The sequence below is a fragment of the Myodes glareolus genome, chromosome 11 (assembly GCF_982192425.1).
Source record: "Myodes glareolus chromosome 11, mMyoGla1.1, whole genome shotgun sequence".
NCBI classification, from domain to species: domain Eukaryota; kingdom Metazoa; phylum Chordata; class Mammalia; order Rodentia; family Cricetidae; genus Myodes; species Myodes glareolus.
In genome coordinates this window covers 13754613-13779269 of record NC_142036.1, presented here as the reverse complement: position 1 = coordinate 13779269, position 24657 = coordinate 13754613, and the positions used below count along the sequence as shown (strand labels likewise).

The 24657-nt window shown below is 51.1% G+C and overlaps 1 long non-coding RNA gene and 1 gene segment (V, D, J or C); both read right to left on the bottom strand.

Annotated features, from left to right (window-relative positions):
* Positions 1-5605: 5605 nt before the first annotated feature.
* LOC146892512 (uncharacterized) lies at positions 5606-8247 on the bottom strand. The gene is made up of 2 exons (XR_015739176.1): positions 7976-8247; positions 5606-6988 (listed from the first exon to the last, which is right to left on the bottom strand). It is a non-coding gene; the product is annotated as an uncharacterized LOC146892512 (long non-coding RNA).
* Positions 8248-9401: 1154 nt separating this feature from the next.
* Positions 9402-24657, bottom strand: part of LOC125398559 (Ig gamma-1 chain C region secreted form-like) — a 135568-nt gene continuing 120312 nt past the window's right edge. The window contains 4 exon segments of the C gene segment in view: positions 9402-9830; positions 9923-10243; positions 10360-10398; positions 10768-11058. Of these exon segments, the coding sequence occupies positions 9508-9830; positions 9923-10243; positions 10360-10398; positions 10768-10840 (756 nt within the window).

Here is a 24657-nt window from a genome sequence, read left to right as displayed (position 1 = left end):
AAACAAGGGGAACTTTATTTGCTTTCAGGGGAAATAATTCAAATAAGAAAGCAAAAATTCTGGAACCCTTGGCAGCAGCGGAATGTCCCCCAGGAGAATCTGTGTTCCTGGCAAGCTTCAGGGTACCAACTGAGAGACTCTCAGAAAGGGGTACAGAGCAAAAGCTCTCAGAGGGCTTTGGAGTACTTTCTTGACAGCCTCTCTTCCCTGCCACAGATACAGCAGATCTGTAAGGCCCTGTGACCATCTGTGACCCAGCAGTGACCATCACCCTCCAAGCTGGCCAGCATATCCCAGTCCCCTCTATGGCAGGACTCCAGTCTTTCCATAGCATTGCCCGCCTCCCCACAGGCTTCCCATGGAGGCTCCCAACTTCAAACCCCAGCTGCTGACCACAGTTCTGCATGAGCCCTGCATGTTGGTATAGTCCTTTCTAGGAATCCATTTGTCATAGCAGACCATTGCAGAGAAAAATTAGACCTCTCTAGGGTCACTCGGCCTGGAGTGCTGGATCTCTGCTACACCAGAGGCCTTGCTTGTTCCCCTAGTACTCCCAAGACAGTCCTCAGAGCTTCATCCTTTGCCTGGTACTGGCAGTCTCTCTGTGCCCTGGCATCATCTCTGGCACTACTTCTTCTCTTATGTGTCCATCACTATCAATTTGCTTCCCGTTCTGGCTCTAAGGATTGGAGGACAAAGGGCATACATTGGCCTTTGGGGAGCCAGATAAATGAATGAATAAATCAATAAATGGCCGAAAAAATGGGCCAGTGAGATGGCTTAGTAGATAAGGATGCCAAACTCCATGACCGGAGTTTAATATCTAGGACCTACATGGTGGAGAGGACCGACTCTTGCAAGTCCTTTGATTTTTCTGTGTTCAGTGGCATGTGCTCCCCAGTGCGTGCACACACACACACACACACACACACACACACACACACACACAGACACACACACAGAAAACATCTGAAATAATGAGTAGACAAATGACCATGCTGTTCAGCAAATGTCTCAAGGCCTGCAAAACCATTTGAGACCCTGGATGACACCGTCCCTGAGATTGCCTACCTCAGCCTATTGGAGAAGGCTTCCTGGAGGGATTATGGCCACTGCTCTGCTTGACCTGAGTCACTTCTGGCTTTCTGGTTTGATTTTTTTCCGTCAGAGACCCCATACACACAGCTCTGGGCAACCCTGGGGAACATAGAGTACCAAGGCTGGAGACTCATGGCCTGTCTTGGGGATGGAAGCTACCTAGTTTGTCCTGGGAGTCTGTATTAGAGGTTTTCTCCAGCTAGAAGATAAAAATTGTACAATGATGCTGTGACACTCTCTTAGCAAACCCTTCTGGTGCCAAGATTCTCAACACAGCCATAGTCTTGCTACGTGAGCTCCCCATCTTCACAGCAACACAAGGGTATGCCTGCTACATGACTCCCTTCTGGTGTCATAGAAGTGTTGATTGAAATTCATCTGCTACAGACATGTGATGACCTTGTGGCACTGGAACCTCTGTAGGACTGTTGGTTGACGCCTTTCCCGGCACCAAAGCCACAGTCTGTAACAGCCTGTCATGTGGGTTGTGGTGGTTACCACGCTTCACAACTCGTCTGTATCAACAGCCTCCTCACAGGCAGCTTCTCAGCAGAAGCATCTGTTTCTAGCTGTGGTAACAAACAGGACACACGCTTGCCCACACCGAAAGTCAGGGCTCAGGCCTGCTCTAGGGCCTAGCAGACTTGATTTCTTCATTTTGAAGATGGAGGCGCTCACCTAGCAGAAACCAGATCCCAGTGCCCAGCTGGAAGGATGCTCAGTCCTCCAAGTCCCTAACTTGGTCGTTCTGTCTGTGATGGGTTGTGTTGAATATGTATTGACTGAATTTATTCTGAATGACATACAAGGCCTCAAAAGAAAAATTGGGGTGCTGGAGAGATGGCTCAATGGTTAAGAGCACATGTTGCTCTTGCAGAAGACCTGAGTCTTGTTCTTAGGTTCTCAGTACCCACACCAGGTGGTTCACAACCTTCTGTAACTCCAGCTTCAAGGGATCATATGCCTTTTCTGGTCTTCACAGACTCCTATACACCCCTCTTTCTTCCTCTCTCTTCCTCCCTCTTCCTCCTCTCTCTCCCTCCTTCTTTCTTTTTTTCCCCACACACAGAATGGGGAGGAGAGAGAGAGGGGAGAAGGGAGGGAGAAAGGGAGAGAGAGTTAGAGAAAGAGTGAGAATGAGAGAATTTGGGGTTAAAGAAAGAACAACATGTGTGTTTGGTCATTATAAGGGCTAAACACAAGTTAAGGACCAATGGCATCAATAACCAGAACAGAAGGAGTTATGGCAAATATATAATTCTCTGATTGTAAACAAACACTTTCTCAAAATATACCCAGTCCAGGAACTTAAAAAGTAAGATGGACGGATTTGTACACAGAGGAAAAGATGGGGGTACCTTTAAGGATAACTTACGTGGATGTTACAGGACGAGAAAGCCCAGTGCAGGTAAACATTAAAAAGGGACTGCAGACAGAAAGGATCCAGCCCATGAGGTTGTGAAGGGGACAAGGTTCCATCAAGACTGGCCTGGAGACCTGTGTTACATTCTAGAAAAGCCTCTGACTATGTTCAGAAGGAAGAAGTAATTTGTTTGATGGAGGAAATTTCAAGTCAGTATCACACTGAGGTTGGGCATGTTTATGACTCACTTTCATAGCCAGTTACACTGAAAGCAGAAAGCAGAATGTAGAGATATGGAAAATGTGCTCTTTTGCAAAGACAGGAGCGTGAGCACAAATACCTGCAGAAAGATAGATAAAGGATGCAGTCCTTACAAAATGCATGTGTGTGTATGTGTGTCTATGTATGTGTGTGTGTGTGGTGTGTGCATGTATGTGTTTTTATATGTGTGTTGTGTTTATGTTGAGTGTGTCCATGCATGTTTGTGTGTCTCTTTGTGTGTGCACATGCCATGGTGTACATATGGAGGTAGGAGGGCAACTTTTGGGAATAATTTGATTGTTTTCCTTCTATCACATGTGTTCTGGTGACCAAGTTCAGTTCCTGGATTTTCAACACACTCAGGTTTTCACCATCACAGCTTCGTGCATGGTACCTTTGCCTGCTGAGTTATTCCTGCAGTATTTTCTTTATTGTTTGAGGATTTCATACATACATATACTGTTTGATAAAATCCATCCCATATTTCCTTTTCTATCCCCACCAGATTTTCTTTCTAACTTTATGTGTCACCGGGTGAGCAAGCATTCACTCTCTCTGTTCTCGACTGTGGATGTGACTAGCCGCCTCAAGCTCCTGCTTTCCCTGATCATAGCGACAGACTGCAACCTCAAATTGCAGGCTGAATAAAGCTGCTATTACTTCTATTTTAACACAGCAACAGAAATGAAACTAAGATGCTTGCAATAATGGATTGTACACTTGAGCTATGAGAGAATTTGGACGTTTCTTTATTTAAGTTTTAATTCACAGGAATTTAATTCACAGTATATACACACACACACACGTATACAAACACACACACACACACACACACACACACACATACTGTTTTTATCAGAGTAGCAAGATTGTCCCAGGCCCAAATGGTCTCTATTATGACTGATCTCCCTTGCTTTGTAGGGAGGTTGGTTTGGTCACATAAAGCAGAAAGTCTGTGGAGGATTAAGCAGTTTTCCTCAGGGCTAAAGCAGAGCTGTCCTCTTGGTGCTCCAGGTTCCACTGCCTTCACTCCCAGTTCTGCGTCCCGAGTGTGGAGCTTTTCATCATTTGTCCAGTGCACATGACCGAAGCCCAGGCTCCACGCATCTCTGTGCATGAGGCACAGATTCACTGCCTCCTATGTCCACCTCCCTATGGTTTCCATGGCAGCAGTGCCATTCTTGGGAGTCTGCTGCTCCTCAAGTCTTGCCCAGCACCATACGCTGTGGTGGCACAGGCCAGTTTGGATTCTGCACCCCCTGTGGCTGTGCTGACGAGATCCTCTCCTGACCAGTCCACCCAGCTGAGCTCCCTCATGTAGCCACAGCTCGACGTTATACAGACAAGAACAGTGTCCTGACGACATTGGGACATGTCAGCTCCCAAATTCCACCCGAGAACTCACTGCCCAGCCAGCACCTGGCATACACTCTTGGGGTGTCCTCTAAGGTCTTTGATTGTGTATCGTCTCTTTCCATGGATGCTAATCCTTATATTCCAGAAACGTCTTCCTGGGACCAGATATCCCTCTACAGGGATGCCTCAGGCCATGAGTCTGTCTGTGTCTCCTGATCTCCATGTGAAGACAGAACCAGCTGTGGTAGGACACAGACGCACGCAGCAGCGAGACACTGGGCAGCCCTGTGCAGTTTTATTCTTCCCTTTGCCATAGAAAGGGTGTTATCACTGAGCTAGTGAGAGAGGATTACTGTGGACCATCTTCTCCACAGCATGAGCTCAGTCTATAATCTGCCTTTGAACCCGAGAATATGCTCAGGTGATCCTGGTGTAAATATCTGCTCTGTGCCTACTGCCTTGACCTCCTTCCTGACAGGTATGGCCTGAAACTGACCCTGCAAGAGTCTCATCCTCATCTCACCCTCCCTAACTAGCAGACATTTGGAGGATATTTGGAATATAGCTGAATGCTGGATGGGTAAGATGTTGGGATATCACCATGAAGGACATTGTATGTAGGAAAGATATGAACTTTTAGGAACCATTGGGCAAGTTATTATGGGCTAGATTCTGTCCTCAACAGATTTACCAGTCGATATATAGGTCCCTAGGACCCAGACTGTGCCTATGTTTGCAGACAGGATTTTTTCTTTCTCTTTTTCTTTTTTCGAGACAGGGTGTCTCTGTATAGCTGCTCTGGCTGTCCTGGAACTTGCTTTGTAGACCAGACTGGCCTCAAACTCAAAGAGATCTGCCTACTTCTGCCTCATGAGTGCTGGGATTAAGGCGTGCATCACCATTGCCTGGCACAGACAGGATCTTAAACAGGTAAGTTATAATGCGGGTTAGGGTGTGCCTCTTCCAGCCTGACTGTGCACTTATGAGGAGAGATCAGAACACACACACACACACACACACACACACACACACACACACACACACACGAATGGCCTGTGAGGACATGGAGGAGAAGGCATCTACAAGCCAAGCAGAGCCCTGCTGAGAACCCACTGTCAACACCTGGTCTGGGACTTCTACCAGGGCTTGAGACAATAAACAGTTATGGAGGCAGCTGAATGAATCCCTGTCCTTGGCTGAATCCATAACAACACAATGTCACCCAAAGCCACTTGCTTCTCAGTTTCTGTGGCTGGTTTGGAGGCTTTGTCTGGCCAGCTTGGGGGACACACTGGGCTTCAAGGTAGCCTGAAGCTGGGAAGAAGCTGCCTGTAGTGAGGAAAGGCTGAGGGCCTCTGTGGTTTGAGGGAGCAGAGCTAGAGCCCAGCAGTGAAGGGCCCACTAGGGGAAGCCTGGGCGGACACATGACCAGGAGAGAGGTAGAGGGGCCTGCATGGTTCACTGGGCTGTCTAATTGTGCCTTGTTCCTGAGTGTCAGGGTCGGTCCACATAGGAAGAACACAGTGCTTGTAGAATTTCTAAAGAATGTTTTATTGTTGAAAAACAAAGACAAAAATAAACAAACAAAACCAAACTAGAGAGAGATCTTAAATGTATCAAGGATCTCCAGGAAATCAGGTGTAGCCAAAGCCCCAAGTCCTCTGAGAACTTCGTCCCAGTCATGGAATGGCAGGTACCCACTTTTCTTTCTGTTTTCCTTTTTCTTCCTGTGTCTTCATTGGCTGAGAAATGATGGAGAAGCAGGCATTGGGCCTCCGGAGACCTACTCCACACATTAGTAGATAGTGCTTCAGGCCATGACAATTCCTTGGGCTTCTCCTCCAACTCTTATTGACTGCTGTATGTGTCCTGAGCAGGTGTCAGGACTGGAGTATGAGCCTGCTGTACCATTAATCTTTTCCGTGTCCCTCGACCACTGTTGCTCTTTGCCTTCTTTCTTCTGGCCTAATTGGAACCTGCTCACCAGGTCCCTCTCCAGGAGGTCCTTGCTGGTCACCCAGCCCATGAACAGTGTCCTGCCAGGGTCACACAGAAGCTATGAAGTCCAGGCCCTCTTCTGCTAGGAGTTCAGAGTGTAGTTGAGATATCCAGAGAGAGGGCAGTGTCCAGATCTCAAGGCTGTGGGGTCAGGGTAGTCTGAGAATCCGGTGTGTTGAACCAGTGTCCAGAAGAGGGATATGCACAAGGAGCCCAATCTTTGGAAGGTTCTCAGGTTTCAAGACCCTGAGAAACTCAGGCCTTTTCTTTATTCCAGCGTTTATGGATTGGGTCAAAAGGAGCCTGGCTGGACATAGGTAATGCAAAGGCCTCTGGAATAACTCCAGTGAGATTCATCTGGGCCATGGTCGCCTTGGTCCTCCTGGCTTGGTTGAAAGATGTCTACTCTTGGGGATTTGAAAACTGTCTCTTCTGTCAGGAATCCCTGTTTTAGAGGATGATTTGAACATGCCTGGCTCCAAGGTTGGTCCCTTTCGAGTTGGACACAGACAATGTGGGCACTTGTCTCTTCTTCAGTGAGTGTTCTTCTGTGCCAACTGTCTGGATCTACTGTTGAGGAAACTATGGCCCTTCTGACCCCATCTTGGCTGCTGCTGTGATGGTGGTTTAGGTCCTGTTGGCTGTTTCCTGGGACAGAATATACTCTTCACATGGTCCTCCAACGAGGGAAGAACTGAGGGTGGCTGGGTCTCAGGGTTAGAGGGTAGTGAAGCATGTGTGCGCAGTGTGATCTGAGTTAGGCTGCTTGACATGGTGGACAGGATCCTTCTGGGCCTGAGAAACCCTCTGCCCATTATAGGAGATGGCCTAAGGCCCTTGTCCAATCATGTTCTTGTAGTCAGGAGCCAGAGTCTGCTTCAGCCCCATCACTGAGGAGAAGATCCACTTTACCTGTGGGACAAGATGGGTAAAACAAGGGTCAGGCCTGCACTCTGTCCTGTGGATAAACCAAGGACTATCTCGCCTGAAGTTCCCTCTATACAGGTAGGCAAGTACCCACTCCTAGAGCTCCTCTCAAACCATGTTGGAGTCTGGAGGACAGCACGGGGACCGGAGGGGATATAAGGGGCTGAATGTCGGGGACACAATGTGGTAATAGTATAGAACAGATTTTTGGGCAGCATGGGACCAGGCTGAGGATACAACATGGGGTGGAGTGCAGACAATGTAGACACTGAATAGGGATAGTGGTGAGAGAGTCGGGTGTGGCATAAGGACAGGATGAGCCATGAGGTGAGGACAGCATGGAAAAACAAGGTGCATGGTGCATTATGGATGAGTGTAGGGACAGCACGAGATACAGAACGGTCGGCAGCATGGGAAACAGCGCAGGGCAGTGTGGGAGCTGGGGACAGCACGGGAACATGATGGGGCAGCAGGGTTCAGTGTGCGGACAATTTGGGGAGACAATGGGGTCAGTATGAGACAGTAAGGATAGCATGAAAGTACAGACATCAACATGGAAAAGCATAGTGGCTAGCAAGGGGCAATGTGGGGCATGAGGACTGCATAGGACAGAACCGGGATAGTTTGGTGCATCATGGAGATGGCACTGGACACTGTGGAGTCTGTGTTAAGACAGCAGGGTAGACAGCATTGCACAGCATGTATGTAACAAGTGATGAATAGCGTGGGCATGGGACAGTGTGGGGCATAGGACATCACAAGGATAGTACGGGGGACCGTGTGATGGACAACATGGGGCAGCAAGCAAAACCATGGGAGGTAGAGTGGGGCACTGTGGGGACAGAGTAGACACAGCAAGAGGACAAGCTGGGGAACACGTAGAGGTGACATGGGACGGTGTGGGGACAGCATGGTGACAGGTTGGAAGCAGTGTGAGGACGGTATGGACACTGTGGGGACCGTGTGGCTGACCTTGAAGAGTGTGACGGTGGCACTGTAGCACACGCTGAGCAGGAAGAGGGTGATGAAGATGGTGATGGTCGTCCAGAGCCCGTCCAGCTCCCCGTCCAGGGCCTCAGCACAGTTGTCCAGTTCCACCTCTGGACAGAGAGGGAGCAGTCAGTGTTTGTCCCAACAAGGTGTGGCTGGGAGGGAGTCCCTATGTGGCAAGTGGGTCTGCATGGAGGCAGAGGAGAAAACACCAGCTGGGCTGGGTCAGCAGACCCTCCTTGGGGCCAGCTTTATTTCTGCTCTCTTTGGACCAGAAACCTCAGTTCCCAAAAGTGTTCCACTTTTGTTTCTGGGCTCAGGCAGACGCACTGAACCTGACAGTGGCCTGGGACTTTGTCGGAGACCATTCTGTTTGCTCAACTCCTCAGTTCTGGGACTGGCTAGGCTGAGTCAGAGCCTGTGACTCTTGTGGGTAGTGACTGTGTAGCTTGCCTGGTCTTTGGTTTGTCCTCTGGTGACTAAGTCCAGAGTGCCAGAGTGATGGCAGAGTCTGTGCCTGGTGCTGCCTGGACTTCAGACAAAGTCCACACTGGGAAGTGAATCGTGTTATACAGCTTTGGAATAGTTTCAGTTGTGTGAGGTAGGCCTGAGGTCCAGGGACAGACTGGGCTTGAGAGGATTTTTGTGTGTAAGAGGAGGGTTTGGGCATCCTCGACAGAGAAATGTTGTATCTGTCTCAGTTGACCCTCTTGTGGATGCCGAGGAGGGCCATGTGAAAAGACCTGATACCCTTTGAACTTTTGAGTACTGTACAATGCCCATGTGAGGGCCCAGTTGTGTGTGTGTGTGTGTGTGTGTGTGTGTGTATGTGTGTGTGTGTGTGTGTGTGTGTGTGTGTGTATACATATGGGCCTTGTGGGCTGGGTGTTGCCAGCAGATTGGTTCTAATAAGTCTGAATTCAGCATCCACATGAACATCTGACAGTCTCTCATGGGCAGCGAGAGATACCTTCGTTCTCACCATTTGGCATAGACCTAGCTCCTGCAAAGCCTCCTGGATCGAGCAGAGGTACAGCAAGGGTCTGTCTGAATGCCTATGCCCTCATATATTTTTCCAGTGCACTCAGAGATATCCTGGGAGGGAGGCAAGGATAAACTGAAGGAGATGGGGTTTATGTGTTCCTTTCTTTGCAGGTGTCTTAGGTGTATCTCTGGGTCCAGAACAGATGAACTGCTAGTTAGAGAAAGGGCAAGTGAGAGGCACTGCCTAAGGATCAGCCTTTCCAGTGAGGAATACATTCTTTTCAGGCCAGGCAAATTCAAGAGTGCTGGGTCTGGCAGGACAGGGTCACATTTTTCTCCCTAGTGTTAATTCAAGACCTCAAACCCTGGAGATGCCACAGCCCATGACGTAGGAATACTCCATATGTTAGAAAGAACCAGAACATTTTTGCAGGGTCCCAGGGCAGTGCTGGGTGCTTTATTTACACAGAGAAGGGGTGGAGGTGGGTATCAGCATCCCTTAGGACCAGAGGGCTCACAAGACACTGGGCTCATTTACCAGAAGTGTAGGAGAGGTTCTTCTCTGTGTGGTGGTTGTGCAGGGCCTCGTGTACCACAGAGCAGACGAAAGTATTCCCACGCTCCCAATCACTCTTCTTCACATTGAGCTTGCTGTAGAGGAAGTAAGACTCATCTGTGTCCAAGACGGGTTGGGTGTTTCTGTAGTTCTGCTCTGGTTCTCCATTCCTCTGCCACTCTACATCAATGTCTTGAGGGTAGAAACCCATTATCATGCAGGTGAGACTGACTTCATCCTTGGTCATCTGCTCCTTGGGTGGGGGTATGGTGTATACCTGCGGAACGCGAAGTTGCCCTGTGGGTACAGAGAACAGTCAGTACAGAGGTCGCTGACAGGGTAGAAGTCATGTATTGTTGCTACGACATCACCCACTCTGCAATGCTCACCTGTCGTTTTGGAGATGGTTTTTACGATGGGGACAGGGAAGTCTTCACTGTTGACCTTGCATTTGTACTCCTTGCCATTCAGCCAGTCCTGGTGTAGGATGGGGAGGACACTGACTTCTCGGAAGGTGCTGTTGAACTGCAGCTCCCGGGGCTGTTCCTGAGCATCGTGCACCTCCTTGCCATCTATAAACCAGCTGAACTGGATCTTGGGATCATCCTGACTAATGTCCACCACAACACACGTGATCTTGGGATTCCGAGAGATCGTGAGTATATCCTTGAGCTTTGGTGGGAAGATGAAGACGGATGATGTTTCTGGGACTGTAGATGAAGAAGAAAGATGGAAATAGGCCAACGCCTGGACCACTCTTGAATATGGACACTACTTAGGACACTTTTTGTATACAGGGGCTGGAGTAAATGGCCTGTAGACTTACCTGGACACGTGCAAGGGTTGGGACAGCCTGTCTTCGGCACTGTAGAGAGAAGACTGTGTGTTACTGGGGTTTGGAGATGAGAAGGCACCAAGATGCAGACAGGGAGAGTTTGTTTCTTGTGTGGACTCAGGACAGGCTGCTCCTGAGTATGGCCCTTGGCAGATTGATACATGAGTCTGCCTCTGTGTGTCCCGGATGAGGGGCATGGACACACAACCCAGAGCACTAGTCCATGCGTGTAGAGAACATGGACAGAAGTCTCCAAAAGGGACACAGACAGGCTCTCTTGCTACCCTGAGTGGATGTCCTCAAACCCTGGTGATGGCTGCCCAACCTGGTTGGTCTCGGTATGCAGATGGCTTAAGACCCACCTCTAGCAAACCATTCCTCCCTTGCTTGTTCTCTCACCAACTTTCTTGTCCACCTTGGTGCTGCTGGCCGGGTGGGCGACGTTGCAGGTGACAGTCTGGCTGGGCCACATGCTGGAGGGCACAGTTACTGAGCTGCTGAGGGAGTAGAGCCCAGAATCTAGGACCGCCGGGAAGATGTGCACGCCGCTGGTCAGGGTTCCAGAGTTCCAGGTTACGGTCGCCGGCTCAGGGAAATAGCCCTTGACCAAGCATCCCAGGGTCACTGTGGAGCCAGTTGTGCCTCCACTTCCAGGAGCCAGTGGATAGACAGATGGGGCTGTTGTTGTGGCTGCAAAAAAAGAGGGGGTATATGTGGTCATGCTGTCAGACGTGGCTGACCCAAGCCTCTAGAAGGCCTCTTCTTTCAGCCCTCCCAAGGCTCTGGCTCTCTACATGGTGTAGGCAATATCCAAGAATTGGTTTGGTGACTGTCAGGATCATCAGGTTTGGTCAGGCCTGAGGTACTTTGAGCACAGTCCCATTCCCAATACACTTTCAGAATACTGCCATACTAGCTGTCCACTGGGGTATCTGGGTCCCCACTCTTTGGTCTCTTATGCCTAGGCCATATGGCTTCACACAATCAGGACAATATTGAATGACAAACTAAAGCCAGCACAGTCTTGCAGCCTGTAGCCCCTTCTTGGCATTGCCTGTCCAGTCATGTTGGCTCTTACCAACTCCTAGGCTACTTGTTCCTGCCTTGGTGGGTTGGTGGTTGACTGATGGCCCAGTTCCTAGGTTCCCTGAACTCTCCACGGTCCCAGAGCTCTGGCCATAGCTTTGCTGTGCAGATGGTGTCTTCTCTAGTTGACTTTGAACTAAGTAGGGTTAGCACTCTCTCTCGACTCCTGGGTCTGGACCCACATCTTGCCCATACACAACCTTCTCGACCTATCCCCTCTCAAGTCAGTCCAGGCTCCTAAATGTGTACTCTCGGCCCCTGCTTTGCACCTTATCCCCTCCTCACGCCTTTCTTTTCACCACCAACATTCCCACCTTACAGGTTCTCAGTGTGGGCAGCTCTGGCCGGGCCTGTCCTGACTGGCCAGCACCTTGCTACCTCCCTGCTGTGTAGTCACACTGACGAGACCCTAGCGAGCCCAGTCTTGGCTTTCTATCTCTTCCAGTCTTGTTCCTCATACTGTCCTGGGTTTTCCTTTTGCATGGTACTTGTGTTGCCAGATCCTAGAAAAGTCCCTTTCCTTTTTCAGCATCCTTCGGCCCTTGAAGTTGGAAAACGTCCCCATTCTTCACGAAGCTGGCCAGAACCACCCTGTCCCCTCTATCCTTGGTTCCTCCCGTTATCTCCAGGGCTTTGCTGGTCTCTCCTACATCTTAGCTCTGACACCCTCTTCCCAGACTCTAGTCGTCACCTTCCCTTCCTTCCGTAGGTTGACCCTGGGTACTTACGTTGTTGGCACAGGTTTGGTTTTTCTGCCCTATGCTTCCATAACCCCTTCCCCACCAGGATCATAGCTAGGATCCCTGACTCGAGAGCTGCCGTCCATCTAGATCCTTCGGTAATGCCAGCCCCAGGACCCTTCCCTATCTGGGTTCTTGCTTGGCCAGAGGCACTTTCTGACTCCTGCACCCCCAGGACTGGTTCTCTCGAAGCCCTCAGCTGTTGCTGCTGCCTTCGTCGGCGCAGCTCTTTCTGCATGCAGTGCTCCTTTGGCTTTGTCTCTGTCCTGAGTATCTCAGGCGGCCCTGTTAGACCTGATCCACTTTCCTGTATGCCTCTTGCCCTCTATGCTCTTGGGACTGCCTGCTGCCTATGCAGCCTTCCCCAAGCCCCAATATCACCTGCACTGGGCTTGCTTCCTGAGCCCCTAGGGGTACCTCTCCCTCCCAAGGAGTTTCCTGTTCTGTCCTCTTCTCTCCCTTATGATCTCCTGGACTCTGTGGGCCTTGCAGGCTTCTACTGATTCCAGCTCCAGAATTTTCTTGCTCTACTAGGCCCTCTTTGTTCTATTGGATCAACCTCCCTGATTTCACCAGCCAACATACCTTCAGGCCACCAGCCAACATACCTTCAGGCCTGTCCCCATCTCAGCAGAGAGTTGGATCAGCTCCAGCCTTCACCTCTGGGCCTTTTACCCTTCCTAGTTTCTCCTCTTCTCACTCTCAGTATGAAGTAAGGATAGTTGATCCCTCTCCTCTGTCATTGGTCTTCTACCTTGCCTACCTTTTCTTTTCTTTTTTTAAATTTTTATTCATTTTACATGCAAACCACATTTCTCCCTCCCTCTCCTCCTTTCTCTCCTCCCCCCACTTCCCTCCACCTCTCCCCAAGCCACCCCCTATCCTATCCTCTCCTCAGAAAGGGTAATGCCTCCCCCATGGGGAGTCAACAAAACATGGAACAGTCAGTTGAGGCAGAACCAAGACACCCCCCCCCCCCCCCCGCATCAAGGCTGAGTAAGGCATCCCACCAAATGGAATGAGGTCCAAAAAGCCAGCTCATGCACCAAGGTCGATACTGGTCCCACTGCCAGGGGTCCCACAAACAGTCCATTGCCTACCATTTCAACTCATTCTCAACCCCCTGCCCCTGGTACCCAGCAGAGTGATTGTTACGGGCAGTTAATATAGCTCCTGGCAGTGTCCAGGCCCTGCTGGGGTGGTCTGCATGCTCCTCAGTCTGTTTCCCCACATTCTCACCTGCCTGGTTCCCTTTTGTTTATTCAGCTGAAGTCTCTTATACTCTCACCTATCTCAGCTCCCCAGTACCAGCTCAGCCCATGCCCCACACCTTCACCCGCCTCAGCTCCCCAGTACCAGCTCAGCCCATGCCCCACACCTTCACCTGCCTCAGCTCCCCAGTACCAGCTCAGCCCATGCCCCACACCTTCACCTGCCTCAGCTCCCCAGTACCAGCTCAGCCCATGCCCCACACCTTCACCTGCCTCAGCTCCCCAGTACCAGCTCAGCCCATGCCCCCACCTTCACCTGCCTCAGCTCCCCAGTACCAGCTCAGCCCATGCCCCCACCTTCACCCTCCTCAGCTCCCCAGTGCCTGCTCAGCCCATGCCCCCACCTTCACCCTCCTCAGCTCCCCAGTACCAGCTCAGCCCATGCCCCCACCTTCACCCTCCTCAGCTCCCCAGTACCTGCTCAGCCCATGCCCCCACCTTCACCCTCCTCAGCTCCCCAGTACCTGCTCAGCCCATGCCCCACACCTTCACCCTCCTCAGCTCCCCAGTACCAGCTCAGCCCATGCCCCACACCTTCACCTGCCTCAGCTCCCCAGTACCAGCTCAGCCCATGCCCCACACCTTCACCTGCCTCAGCTCCCCAGTACCAGCTCAGCCCATGCCCCACACCTTCACCTGCCTCAGCTCCCCAGTGCCTGCTCAGCCCATGCCCCCACCTTCACCCTCCTCAGCTCCCCAGTACCAGCTCAGCCCATGCCCCCACCTTCACCCTCCTCAGCTCCCCAGTACCTGCTCAGCCCATGCCCCCACCTTCACCCTCCTCAGCTCCCCAGTACCTGCTCAGCCCATGCCCCACACCTTCACCCTCCTCAGCTCCCCAGTACCAGCTCAGCCCATGCCCCACACCTTCACCTGCCTCAGCTCCCCAGTACCAGCTCAGCCCATGCCCCACACCTTCACCTGCCTCAGCTCCCCAGTACCAGCTCAGCCCATGCCCCCACCTTCACCTGCCTCAGCTCCCCAGTACCAGCTCAGCCCACGCCCCACACCTTCACCTGCCTCAGCTCCCCAGTACCAGCTCAGCCCATGCCCCACACCTTCACCTGCCTCAGCTCCCCAGTACCAGCTCAGCCCATGCCCTACACCTTCACCTGCCTCAGCTCCCCAGTACCAGCTCAGCCCATGCCCCACACCTTCACCTGCCTCAGCTCCCCAGTACCAGCTCAGCCCATGCCCCACATCTTCACCTGCCTCAGCTCCCCAGTACCAGCTCAGCCCATGCCCCACACCTTCACCTGCCTCAGCTCCCCAGTACCAGCTCAGCCCATGCCCCCACCTTCACCCGCCTCAGCTCCCCAGTACCAGCTCAGCCCATGCCCCACACCTTCACCCTCCTCAGCTCCCCAGTACCAGCACAGCCCATGCCCTACACCTTCACCTGCCTCAGCTCCCCAGTACCAGCACAGCCCATGCCCCACACCTTCACCTGCCTCAGCTCCCCAGTACCAGCTCAGCCCATGCCCCACACCTTCACCTGCCTCAGCTCCCCAGTACCAGCACAGCCCATGCCCCACACCTTCACCTGCCTCAGCTCCCCAGTACCAGCACAGCCCATGCCCCACACCTTCACCTGCCTCAGCTCCCCAGTACCAGCTCAGCCCATGCCCCCACCTTCACCCTCCTCAGCTCCCCAGTGCCTGCTCAGCCCATGCCCCCACCTTCACCCTCCTCAGCTCCCCAGTACCAGCTCAGCCCATGCCCCCACCTTCACCCTCCTCAGCTCCCCAGTACCTGCTCAGCCCATGCCCCCACCTTCACCCTCCTCAGCTCCCCAGTACCTGCTCAGCCCATGCCCCACACCTTCACCCTCCTCAGCTCCCCAGTACCAGCTCAGCCCATGCCCCACACCTTCACCTGCCTCAGCTCCCCAGTACCAGCTCAGCCCATGCCCCACACCTTCACCTGCCTCAGCTCCCCAGTACCAGCTCAGCCCATGCCCCCACCTTCACCTGCCTCAGCTCCCCAGTACCAGCTCAGCCCATGCCCCCCACCTTCACCCTCCTCAGCTCCCCAGTACCAGCACAGCCCATGCCCCACACCTTCAACTGCCTCAGCTCCCCAGTACCAGCACAGCCCATGCCCCACACCTTCAACTGCCTCAGCTCCCCAGTACCAGCTCAGCCCACGCCCCCACCCTCACCTGCCTCAGCTCCCCAGTACCAGCACAGTCCATGCCCCACACCTTCACCTGCCTCAGCTCCCCAGTGCCTGCTCAGCCCATGCCCCCACCCTCACCTGCCTCAGCTCCCCAGTGCCTGCTCAGCCCATGCCCCCACCTTCATCCTCCTCAACTCCTCAGTACCTGCTCAGTTAATTCCCCACATCCTCACCTGCCTTAGCTCTGCTGTAGGCACTCAGTCTGGTTTCCTATTTGCTATGCTTCCAGGCTTCTTTGATCTTCCAGAACTCCCTCCTACCGGATCTCTCCTGTAACTGCCCAGTCTGTTTTCCCATATTCTTACCTGACTGTAGTTTCTCATCCTGGGACCTGACACTCCCACCTATCTCAGATGCCCTGTGGTTGCTCAGCCTGACGTCCCACACTTTAACCTACCCCACATACTCTTTAGTTGCTCAGCCTTGTTTCTATATCCCTGTTAACTAAAGCTTCCTTGCAGCTGTTCAGCCTGGAATATGACAATACCACAGACCTCAGCTCCCCTGTAGTTGCTCTGCCCAGATCCCAGCACATCCTCCTGCCTCAGCTCCCCTGTAGCTGCTCTGCCTGGATCCCAGCACATCCTCCTGCCTCAGCTCCCCTGTAGCTGCTCTGCCTGGATCCCAGCACATCCTCCTGCCTCAACTCCCCTGTAGCTCCTCTTTCTGGATGTCGGCATATTCTCCTGCCTCTGCTCTCCTGTAGCTGCTCTGCCTGGATCCCTGCACATCCTCCCGGCTCAGCTCCCCTGTAGCTGATCTGCCTGGATCCCTGCACATCCTCCTGCCTCTGCTCCCCTGTAGCTGCTCCTCCTGGCTCCCTGCACATCCTCCTCCCTCAGCTCCACTGTAGCTGCTCCTTCTGGCTCCCTGCACATCCTCCTGCCTCAGATCCCCTGTAGCTGCTCTGCCCAGATCCCTGCACATCCTCCTGCCTCTGCTCCCCTGTAGCTGCTCCTCCTGGCTCCCTGCACATCCTCCTGCCTCAGCTCCCCTGTAATTGCTCCTTCTGGCTCCTTGCACATCCTCCTGCCTCTGCTCCCCTGTAGCTGCTCCTTCTGGCTCCTTGCACATCCTCCTGCCTCTGCTCCCCTGTAGCTGCTCCTTCTGGCTCCCTGCACATCCTCCTGCCTCAGTTCCACTGTAGCTGCTCTGCCTGGCTCCCTGTAGCTCCCTCCTGCCTCAGCTTAGCTGTAGCTGCTCCTTCTGGACCCCTGCACATCCTCCTGCCTCAGCTCCCCTGTAGCTGCTCTGCCTGGCTCTCTGCACATCCTTCTGCCTCAGGTCCCCTGTAGCTGTTCCTTCTGGACCCCTGCACATCCTCCTGTCAGATCCCCTGTAGTTGCTCTGCCTGGATTCCTATACATCTTCTTGCCTCAGCTCCCCTATAGCTGCCCTGCCTGGCTCCCTGCACATCCTCCTGCCTCAGCTCCACTGTAGCTGCTCTGCCTGGCTCCCTGTAGCTCCCTCCTTCCCCAGCTTCACTGTAGCTGCTCCTTCTGGCTCCCTGCACATCCTCCTGCCTCAGCTCCACTGTAGCTGCTCTGCCTGGCTCCCTGTAGCTCCCTCCTTCCCCAGCTTCACTGTAGCTGCTCCTTCTGGCTCCCTGCACATCCTCCTGCCTCAGCTCCCCTGTAGCTGCTCAACCTGGTTTCCTAAGCTCTTGGGGCTATCCTAGGCACCCAGCATTCCCGTTTATCCCTGGTCCATCCTCATTGATTTTGTCTCAGTACTGAATTCCTGTGGTTACCCAGGTAGCTCCAGTACTCCCTGTGATGTACTCTCTCTCTCAGCTTCCCTGTGATGCTCAGCCTGTTTCACCATCCTTCCCTTTTCCAGTTCCTCTGTAGCTGATAGGACTCATCTCCAGAATCCTGGGACTTTCCTGTGCCTCCTCATAGCTCTGCCATGTGCCTCAGTTCCCCTTTGCCAATCAGCCTGATTCCCTAAGGTCCTGGGAGATGAACTAAGTTCCTAATATTCCATTTGTCCTAATTTTCATGTGTACCTCAGCCCAGTCCACTGAACTTCTTGGAATTCCTTGAACCCCAGCACTTCTATCAGTCTCCGTTGACATGTGCTGGTCAGCCTGTGTCCCCCATCTCTAACTACACCTGCCCCAATTCTTCTCTATCTGCTCAGTTTGGTCCCCAATACAGCTGCCTGCCCCAGGTTAGCTTTATCTGCCAAGCTTGGCCTCTGGTGCTCCTGGCGATGATCTGACCCCCTAACCCTCCTATCTACCCAGCCCTGTGTAGCTGTTGAGCCTTAGACCCCGAACATTCCCATTCACCTTAGATCCTGTGTGCAGTTCAGCTTGGTGACCTATGCTTGCACACCCCTCAGCCCTATGACAACTGGGGTTTCTCTGTCCAGTCAGACTCTTACCTGCCCGAGCCCCATGAAGCTGCTCTGCTGGTTCCTGCGACCTCTTGGGCTTGCTCTGCCTCCTCCAGCACTCTGTTATCCACTGCTCCCCTGACGCTGTCCTGCCTGGTTCTTTGAGCTCCTTGAGTTTCTCTACATGTCTTTTCTTCTCGCAGTTAAGGTTTGGCCCTACTGCTGGTGTGACTCCTTAATGCTGTGACCCTTGTGACCCTTGGACCCCAGAGTACCTACTTTCTCTCCTATCTTTTCCCAGCAGGCTTAAAGGCATTCCCAGATGAGCTCCCGGATGTCACCCGCCTCCTCCACTTACCGCAGGCCATTGCACCAACACTCACTCCTTTGGAGCTCCTTTCTTCACTGGCTTAGCTGCCTTGGCTCGATCAACCTGTAGTCCGGGTCAAACTCATCCTTCAGACTTTCTGATATACCCTCCTGCCCGACTCTTTGAGGTTTGATGTGGCCAGTCCATCTGTGGGTGTGCGTGGCTTTAGCTGCCTGTACGTCTCTCCAAGGGCTTCCCAGAGCCTGCTTGGCTGACATCAGGCTGCAGGCAGGAACCTTCACTCTTCAACACGCCCAGCTCCTCTGTCAGGGCTGATCTGCCAACTCCTTCCAAGTCTGCTGTGATATGATGACTCAGAAAGCTAGAAGGGCCACTGATGCCCCCAGTCTCTGGTCCCTTCCCTTCACAGCTCCTGTCCCTGCTGGACCCACTCTTGTAGAAGCCGTTTTTGGTTTTCTCTTGTTTTTCCCGGAGTCACAGCCCTTGTCCCAGAGATGTGAATGCCACCCACTTCCACCCCATGCATGACTAAGAACAGGATTGACAGTGGGTGGCTTAAGGCATTTCCTGAAGTTCCCCTTTATTTTGGGGGTTTCTATGTTTGGGGGTGAGGGAGAGTCCAAAACCTGACTGAGATTACTTCGTGTGGATGTGTGGGGGTGGGTGAGGTGGTACACTTGAGATTCAGGGGTAAGCCTGACTGTGCACCCTCTACTCTGTGCACCTGGGCCTTCCAGGCTTCCTGGTCTGGTTGAGGCTGAGTGATTATGCCCACTCTTTCCTGACCACCTCATTGGAGAGTACCTGGGTCTCTCATTCGGGTCTGATCTAAGTCCAGCTTTTGTGACCATATCTCCCTGTACCTGTCTCTAGCTATCTATCTCAAGAAAACCCTGATAAGCCCGAGGCACAGGGAATAGACTGAGGGCTGTGACAGAGTATGGAGTACAAATTGAATGACAAAAGGAAGAGGCTTGGGGCTCTGGTTGATCTTTCTAGAAGTAGAAATCTTGGCTACAGAGAAAAGCTGTGCTAGGACTCAGGAGGAGCCCTTGAATAAATTAAGAGAGGACCTGGTCACCTTGTCCAGAGAGTCCCTAACACTGGCACTGCCAAAGGAACCTGGTGGGTTATAGTTGTGGAATCAGGGATTTCATTTCTGATGCCAGAGATATGACATGAGGACATGGAACAGGGGGCTCAAGCCTGCTGTAACAGTGCGATGCACAGGGCATCTCACAGAGTGGAGGAAGGTTTGGGCAGAGGCAGGAGGAGGTAGGGTACAGGAAGGAGGAAAGCGAGGCCAATAGTGTCCTAGGACTGAAGGGAGGGGAATAGGGTCACAGGGGTCAAGGGACTGGCTATCCTGAGAGAGTGAGGGTCCACCCATCCTGAAGGCCTGGGACTAGTTGGCATTTCTCTGGACTTAGTGACACTGACATCATACAAGGCAAAAGAAGGCAGAAGGTGTTGAGAAGGGGAAGAGAAAGGTGGGGAGCCAGGAGACTAGGAGGACCGCATCAGGAAGACTGCTCTGCAGAGAACAAGAAGCAGGCATTGGCTTGGGAGGATAGGAAGGTCAAGGGTTCCCATGCTGGAAAACTGAAGCATAGGATGCTGTGGTGGACCTCAGCAAGCGGAAGCAGGTCCAAGAGTTCTGCATTCCAAGGCTGAGACCTAGAACACAGATTTAGGGGCTTGGGGTGGCTAGGGAGGGCATGGGATGAAGAGGAAGCTTCTGGAGGGCTGTATTATCAGGGCAGGATGTGGGTCCATACACCGGAGAGGGTGCTGATTGTCTCAGAGACAACTTGAGAAGACACAGCCTTCAGGAAAAGTCAGGGCTGGGCCTTTGGAATTGCTGAGAGTTTGGGGTTCCTGGGAACAGAAGTCAGTAGTCAAGAAAGGGACTAATAGGTCAGAGTGAGACAAGGAACCTAGAAAATAGCAAGAGCCAAAACCAGGCAAAGATGGGGGAAGGGTCTGGAGGCCCCTGAGCTAAGCTGCCTGTGGTTGGCCATTGGATACTGACACTGATCGTCTCTGAAACCATGAAGCACAGGAGGGAAAGGCATCAGAGTGGTCTGTAGACTGCTTTCCTGGACAGCCACTCCAGCAGCTTTTGGATGCGGACTAGGGATGGGATGGGCTCAGAATGCCACAGGATTGGTCTAGCCTGGTGATCCATAGGTTAAAAATAATGAAGATGAGGCAGGTAGAACTAGTCAGTGTGCATGTAATACCTGTGAGTCCAGTTCTGGATGCTGCTTGGTATTTGCAGAAGGCTAGGGTCCTGGGAAGGCTGGGTGAGGACTGAGAGTTTCCAAGTGCCTGTGCTCAGCCATATCTGGCAGCATGATTACACACTCTCCTTCTCTTGTATCAAGTACTATGGTGCAATCTGTCTTATACCTGAGCCCTAGCTATGGGGACACATTTGGCTCTGCAGTGACCCTTGGTTGCCTGGTCAGTGATCATGTCCTGAAGCTCTGGAACTATGTCCAGTGACCTTTTCATCCAGGTTCTACTTCCTCAGTTACTCAATGAATGTGCCCACCAGCATCTGGCCAGCGGGGGTCTCTGAAAACACCACAGGCAGTGGAGTGTCAATGTTTGTGAGGTAAGAAGGAAGTTCAGTTCAACACAATTCAGTAGCCAATGTTGGCTTAAACTTTGAGGGTCTGACACAGGGCAGTTTGTTTTAGGCATATTTAAGCACAGTATAATTTGGAAAAAAGTTTCCTGGTGATAATTAACTCAATTATATGTGCACAACAGAGCTTAAGGCATGACTGCATTGAAAGTCTTTGTAAAGTACAAGTGACATCTTCCATAAAGATGGGTCCTATAGATCGGCTACCTGTGACATCTTGAGGGTCTTGGGGGTAAGGATTTGATGTTGTCTCAGGCATATAGACATCTCTAAGGTCACCAAACTATTTACTATCTCCACTCCCAGCCTTCTGGGTGACAAACCATATACAATGTCCCCCTTTGAAGAGTCAATCCGGCATGTTTAACAACCCTATTTTACCTAGTGCTTATATGTAAGCACATTAACCTCTCTGCCTCCTACACCAGCCCAGCTAGACTGTCACCTGCAATGTAACCACCCAGCTAACAGATCAACGTAGACAAGAAAATTAGTGAGAGGGTAGTCAGGAGAAACAAGAGTCCCCTAGAAGTGTTGCTTGACTCATCCTCTTAGCTAGTGAAGTGTACTAAACCTAAGGAAGCAAGGACTCCCTTCTTTTTTTTAAACTTTTTTTATTTTTATTTTATTTTTTTATTAAAAATTTCCACCTCCTTCCATTTCCCTCCCCCTCCCTCTCTAGGCCAAAGAACAGTCAGGGTTCCCTGCCCTGTGGGAAGTCCAAGGTCCTCCCCTCTCCATCCAGGTCTAGGAAGGTGAGCATCCAAACAGACTCGGTTCCCACAAAGCCCGTCCATGCAGTAGAATCAAAACCCAGTGCCATTGTCCTTGGCTTCTCAGTCAGCTCTCATTGTCAGCCACATTCAGAGAGTCTGGTTTGATCATATGCTTCATCAGTCCCAGTCCAGCTGGCCTTGGTGAGCTCCCATTAGATCAGCCCCACCGTCTCTGTGGGTGGACGCACCCCTTGCAGTCCTGACTTCCTTGCTCATGTTCTCCCTCCTTCTGATCCTCATTTGGACCTTGGGAGCTTAGTCCAGTGCTCCAATGTGGGTCTCTGTCTCTATCTCCATCCATTGCCAGATGAAGGTTCTATGGTGATATGCAAGATATTCATCAGTGTGGCTATAGGATAGGACCAGTTCAGGCACCCTCTCCTCAGCTGCCCAAGAAACAAACTGGGGACATCTCCTTGGACACCTGGGAACACCTCTAGAGTCAAGTCTCTTGCCAATCCTAAAATGGATCCCTTAATTAAGATATATACTTCCCTGCTCCCATATTCACCCTTCCTCCATCCCAACCATCCCATTCCCCCAAGCTCTCCCCATCCTCCCATTCTCACTTCTCTCTCCCCATCTCCTCTTACCCCCATCCCACCCCCAATCTCCCAATCTTTGCCTGGCAATCTTGTCTACTTACAATATCCAGGAGGATAACTATATGTTTTTCTTTGGGTTCACCTTCTTATTTAGCTTCTCTAGAATCACGAATTATAGGCTAAAAGTCCTTTAATTATAGCTAGAATCCACTTATGAGTGAGTACATACCATATTCATCTCTTTTGGGTCTGGGTTACCTCACTCAGGGTAGTGTTTTCTATTTCCATCCATTTGCATGCAAAATTCAAGACGTCATTGTGGGTTATTTTCTTTATCCATTCTTCCATTGAAGGGTATCTAGGTTATTTCCAGGTTCTGGCTATTACAAATAATGCTGCTATGAACATAATTGAACAAATGTTTTTTGTAGTATGATAGGGCATCTCTTGGGTATATTCCCAAGAGTGGAATTGCTGGATCCTGGGGTAAGTTGATCCCGAATTTCCTGAGAAACCACCACACTGATTTCCAAAGTGGTTGCACAGTTTGCATTCCCACCAGCAATGGATGAGTGTTCCCCTTAATACACATCCTCTTCAGCAAAGGCTATCATTGGTGTTTTTGATTTTAGCCATTCTGACAGGTGTAAGATGGTATCTCAAAGTTGTTTTGGTTTGCATTTCCCTGATCACTAAGGAGGTTGAACATGCCCTTAAGTGTTTTTTGGTCATTTGAACTTCTTCTGTTGAGAACTCTCTGTTTAGTTCAGTGCCCCATTTTTTAATTGGGTTAGTTAGCATTTTAAAGTCTAGTTTCTTGAGTTCTTTATATATTTTGAAGATCAGACCTTTGTCTGTTGCGGGGTTGGTGAAGAGCTTCTCCCAATCAGTAGGTTGCCTTTTTGTCTTAATGATAGTGTCCTTTGCCTTACAAAAGCTTCTCAGTTTCAGAAGGTCCCATTTATTCATTGTTTTTCTTATTGTCAGTGCTACAGGGGTTCTACATAGGAAGTGGTCTCCTGTACCCATGTGTTGTAAACTACTTCCCACTTTCTCTTCTATCAGGTTCGGTATGGTCAGATTAATGTTGAGGTCTTTAATCCATTTGGACTTGAGTTTGGTGCATGGTGATAGATATGGAACTATTTTCATTCTTCTTCAGGTTGACATTCAGTTATGCCAGCACCATTTATTAAAGATGCTTTCTTTCTTCCATTTGTATACTTTTAGCTCCTTTGTCGAAAATGAGGTGTTCATAGGTTTATGGATTAATATCTGGGTCTTCGATTCAATTCCATTGTTCAACATCTCTGTTTTTATGCCAATACCAAGTTGTTTTCGTTACTGTAGCTCTGTAAAAGAATTTGAAGTCAGGGATGGTAATGCCTCCAGAAGTTCCTTTATTGTATAAGATTGTTTTGGCTATCCTGGGTTTTTTGTTTTTCCATATAAAGTTGATTATTGTTCTCTCAAGGTCTGTGAAGAATTTTGTTGGGATTTTGGTGGGGATTGCATTGAATCTATAGATTGCTTTTGGTAGAATTGCCATTTTTACTATGTTGATCCTCCCAATCCAAGAGCAGGGGAGATCTTTCCATTTTCTGGTATCCTCTTCAATTTATTTCTTCAAAGACTTAAAGTTCTTGTCAAATAGTTCTTTCACGGCGCAAGGACTCCCTTCTGTCTCTCCTGAAGCTCATTCCCTATCACAAGGAGTGATTCTCTTGGCCAAATGCTCATGCTCTGTACCTTGGACACAGAGGTGGAAGGAGGTCTTGACCTATCAAGGATAATACCATGAGGGCTCTAATCTGAGCCTATACCAGGGTCAAACTCTTCTCTCCTGGCTTGGTGCCTTGTCTCTGTCACACACCAGTAACACCAAGCTTTCTCTCTGCAGAGCTCAGAGAGCACAGTGCTCACAAGTGTCCTGAACATTCAGATGAGTTACTATGCTTTGTTCTCCAGCCCCAGGAGAATGATGAGGGTTCCAGGCTTCCCTCCACTCAGGGGGTAGCCCAGTTCTTGTCTCATCTCTCCTTACCAGCTCCTGAAATCCCAAGTGGCTACCTGTCTTCTTCCCCCAACAAAATCCAAGGATGTATTCACGATCTTACTGACCACTAAGAACATGTGTGGTGTTGGATGTGAGCCAGGGTGATCCAGGAGTCCAGTTTAGCTGATATGTAGATGAGATGGAAGTGCACATGACACAGATGCAGCCCTGGTAAGAGCAACAATTGTTGAATAATCACATGCATGCTCAGGCCAGATCCACACAAGCCAGTTTGATGAACATCGTTAAGTATATACAGCACCTGCACACACACTCGTGTGCACACACATGCACACACCTAACAGCTGGACTA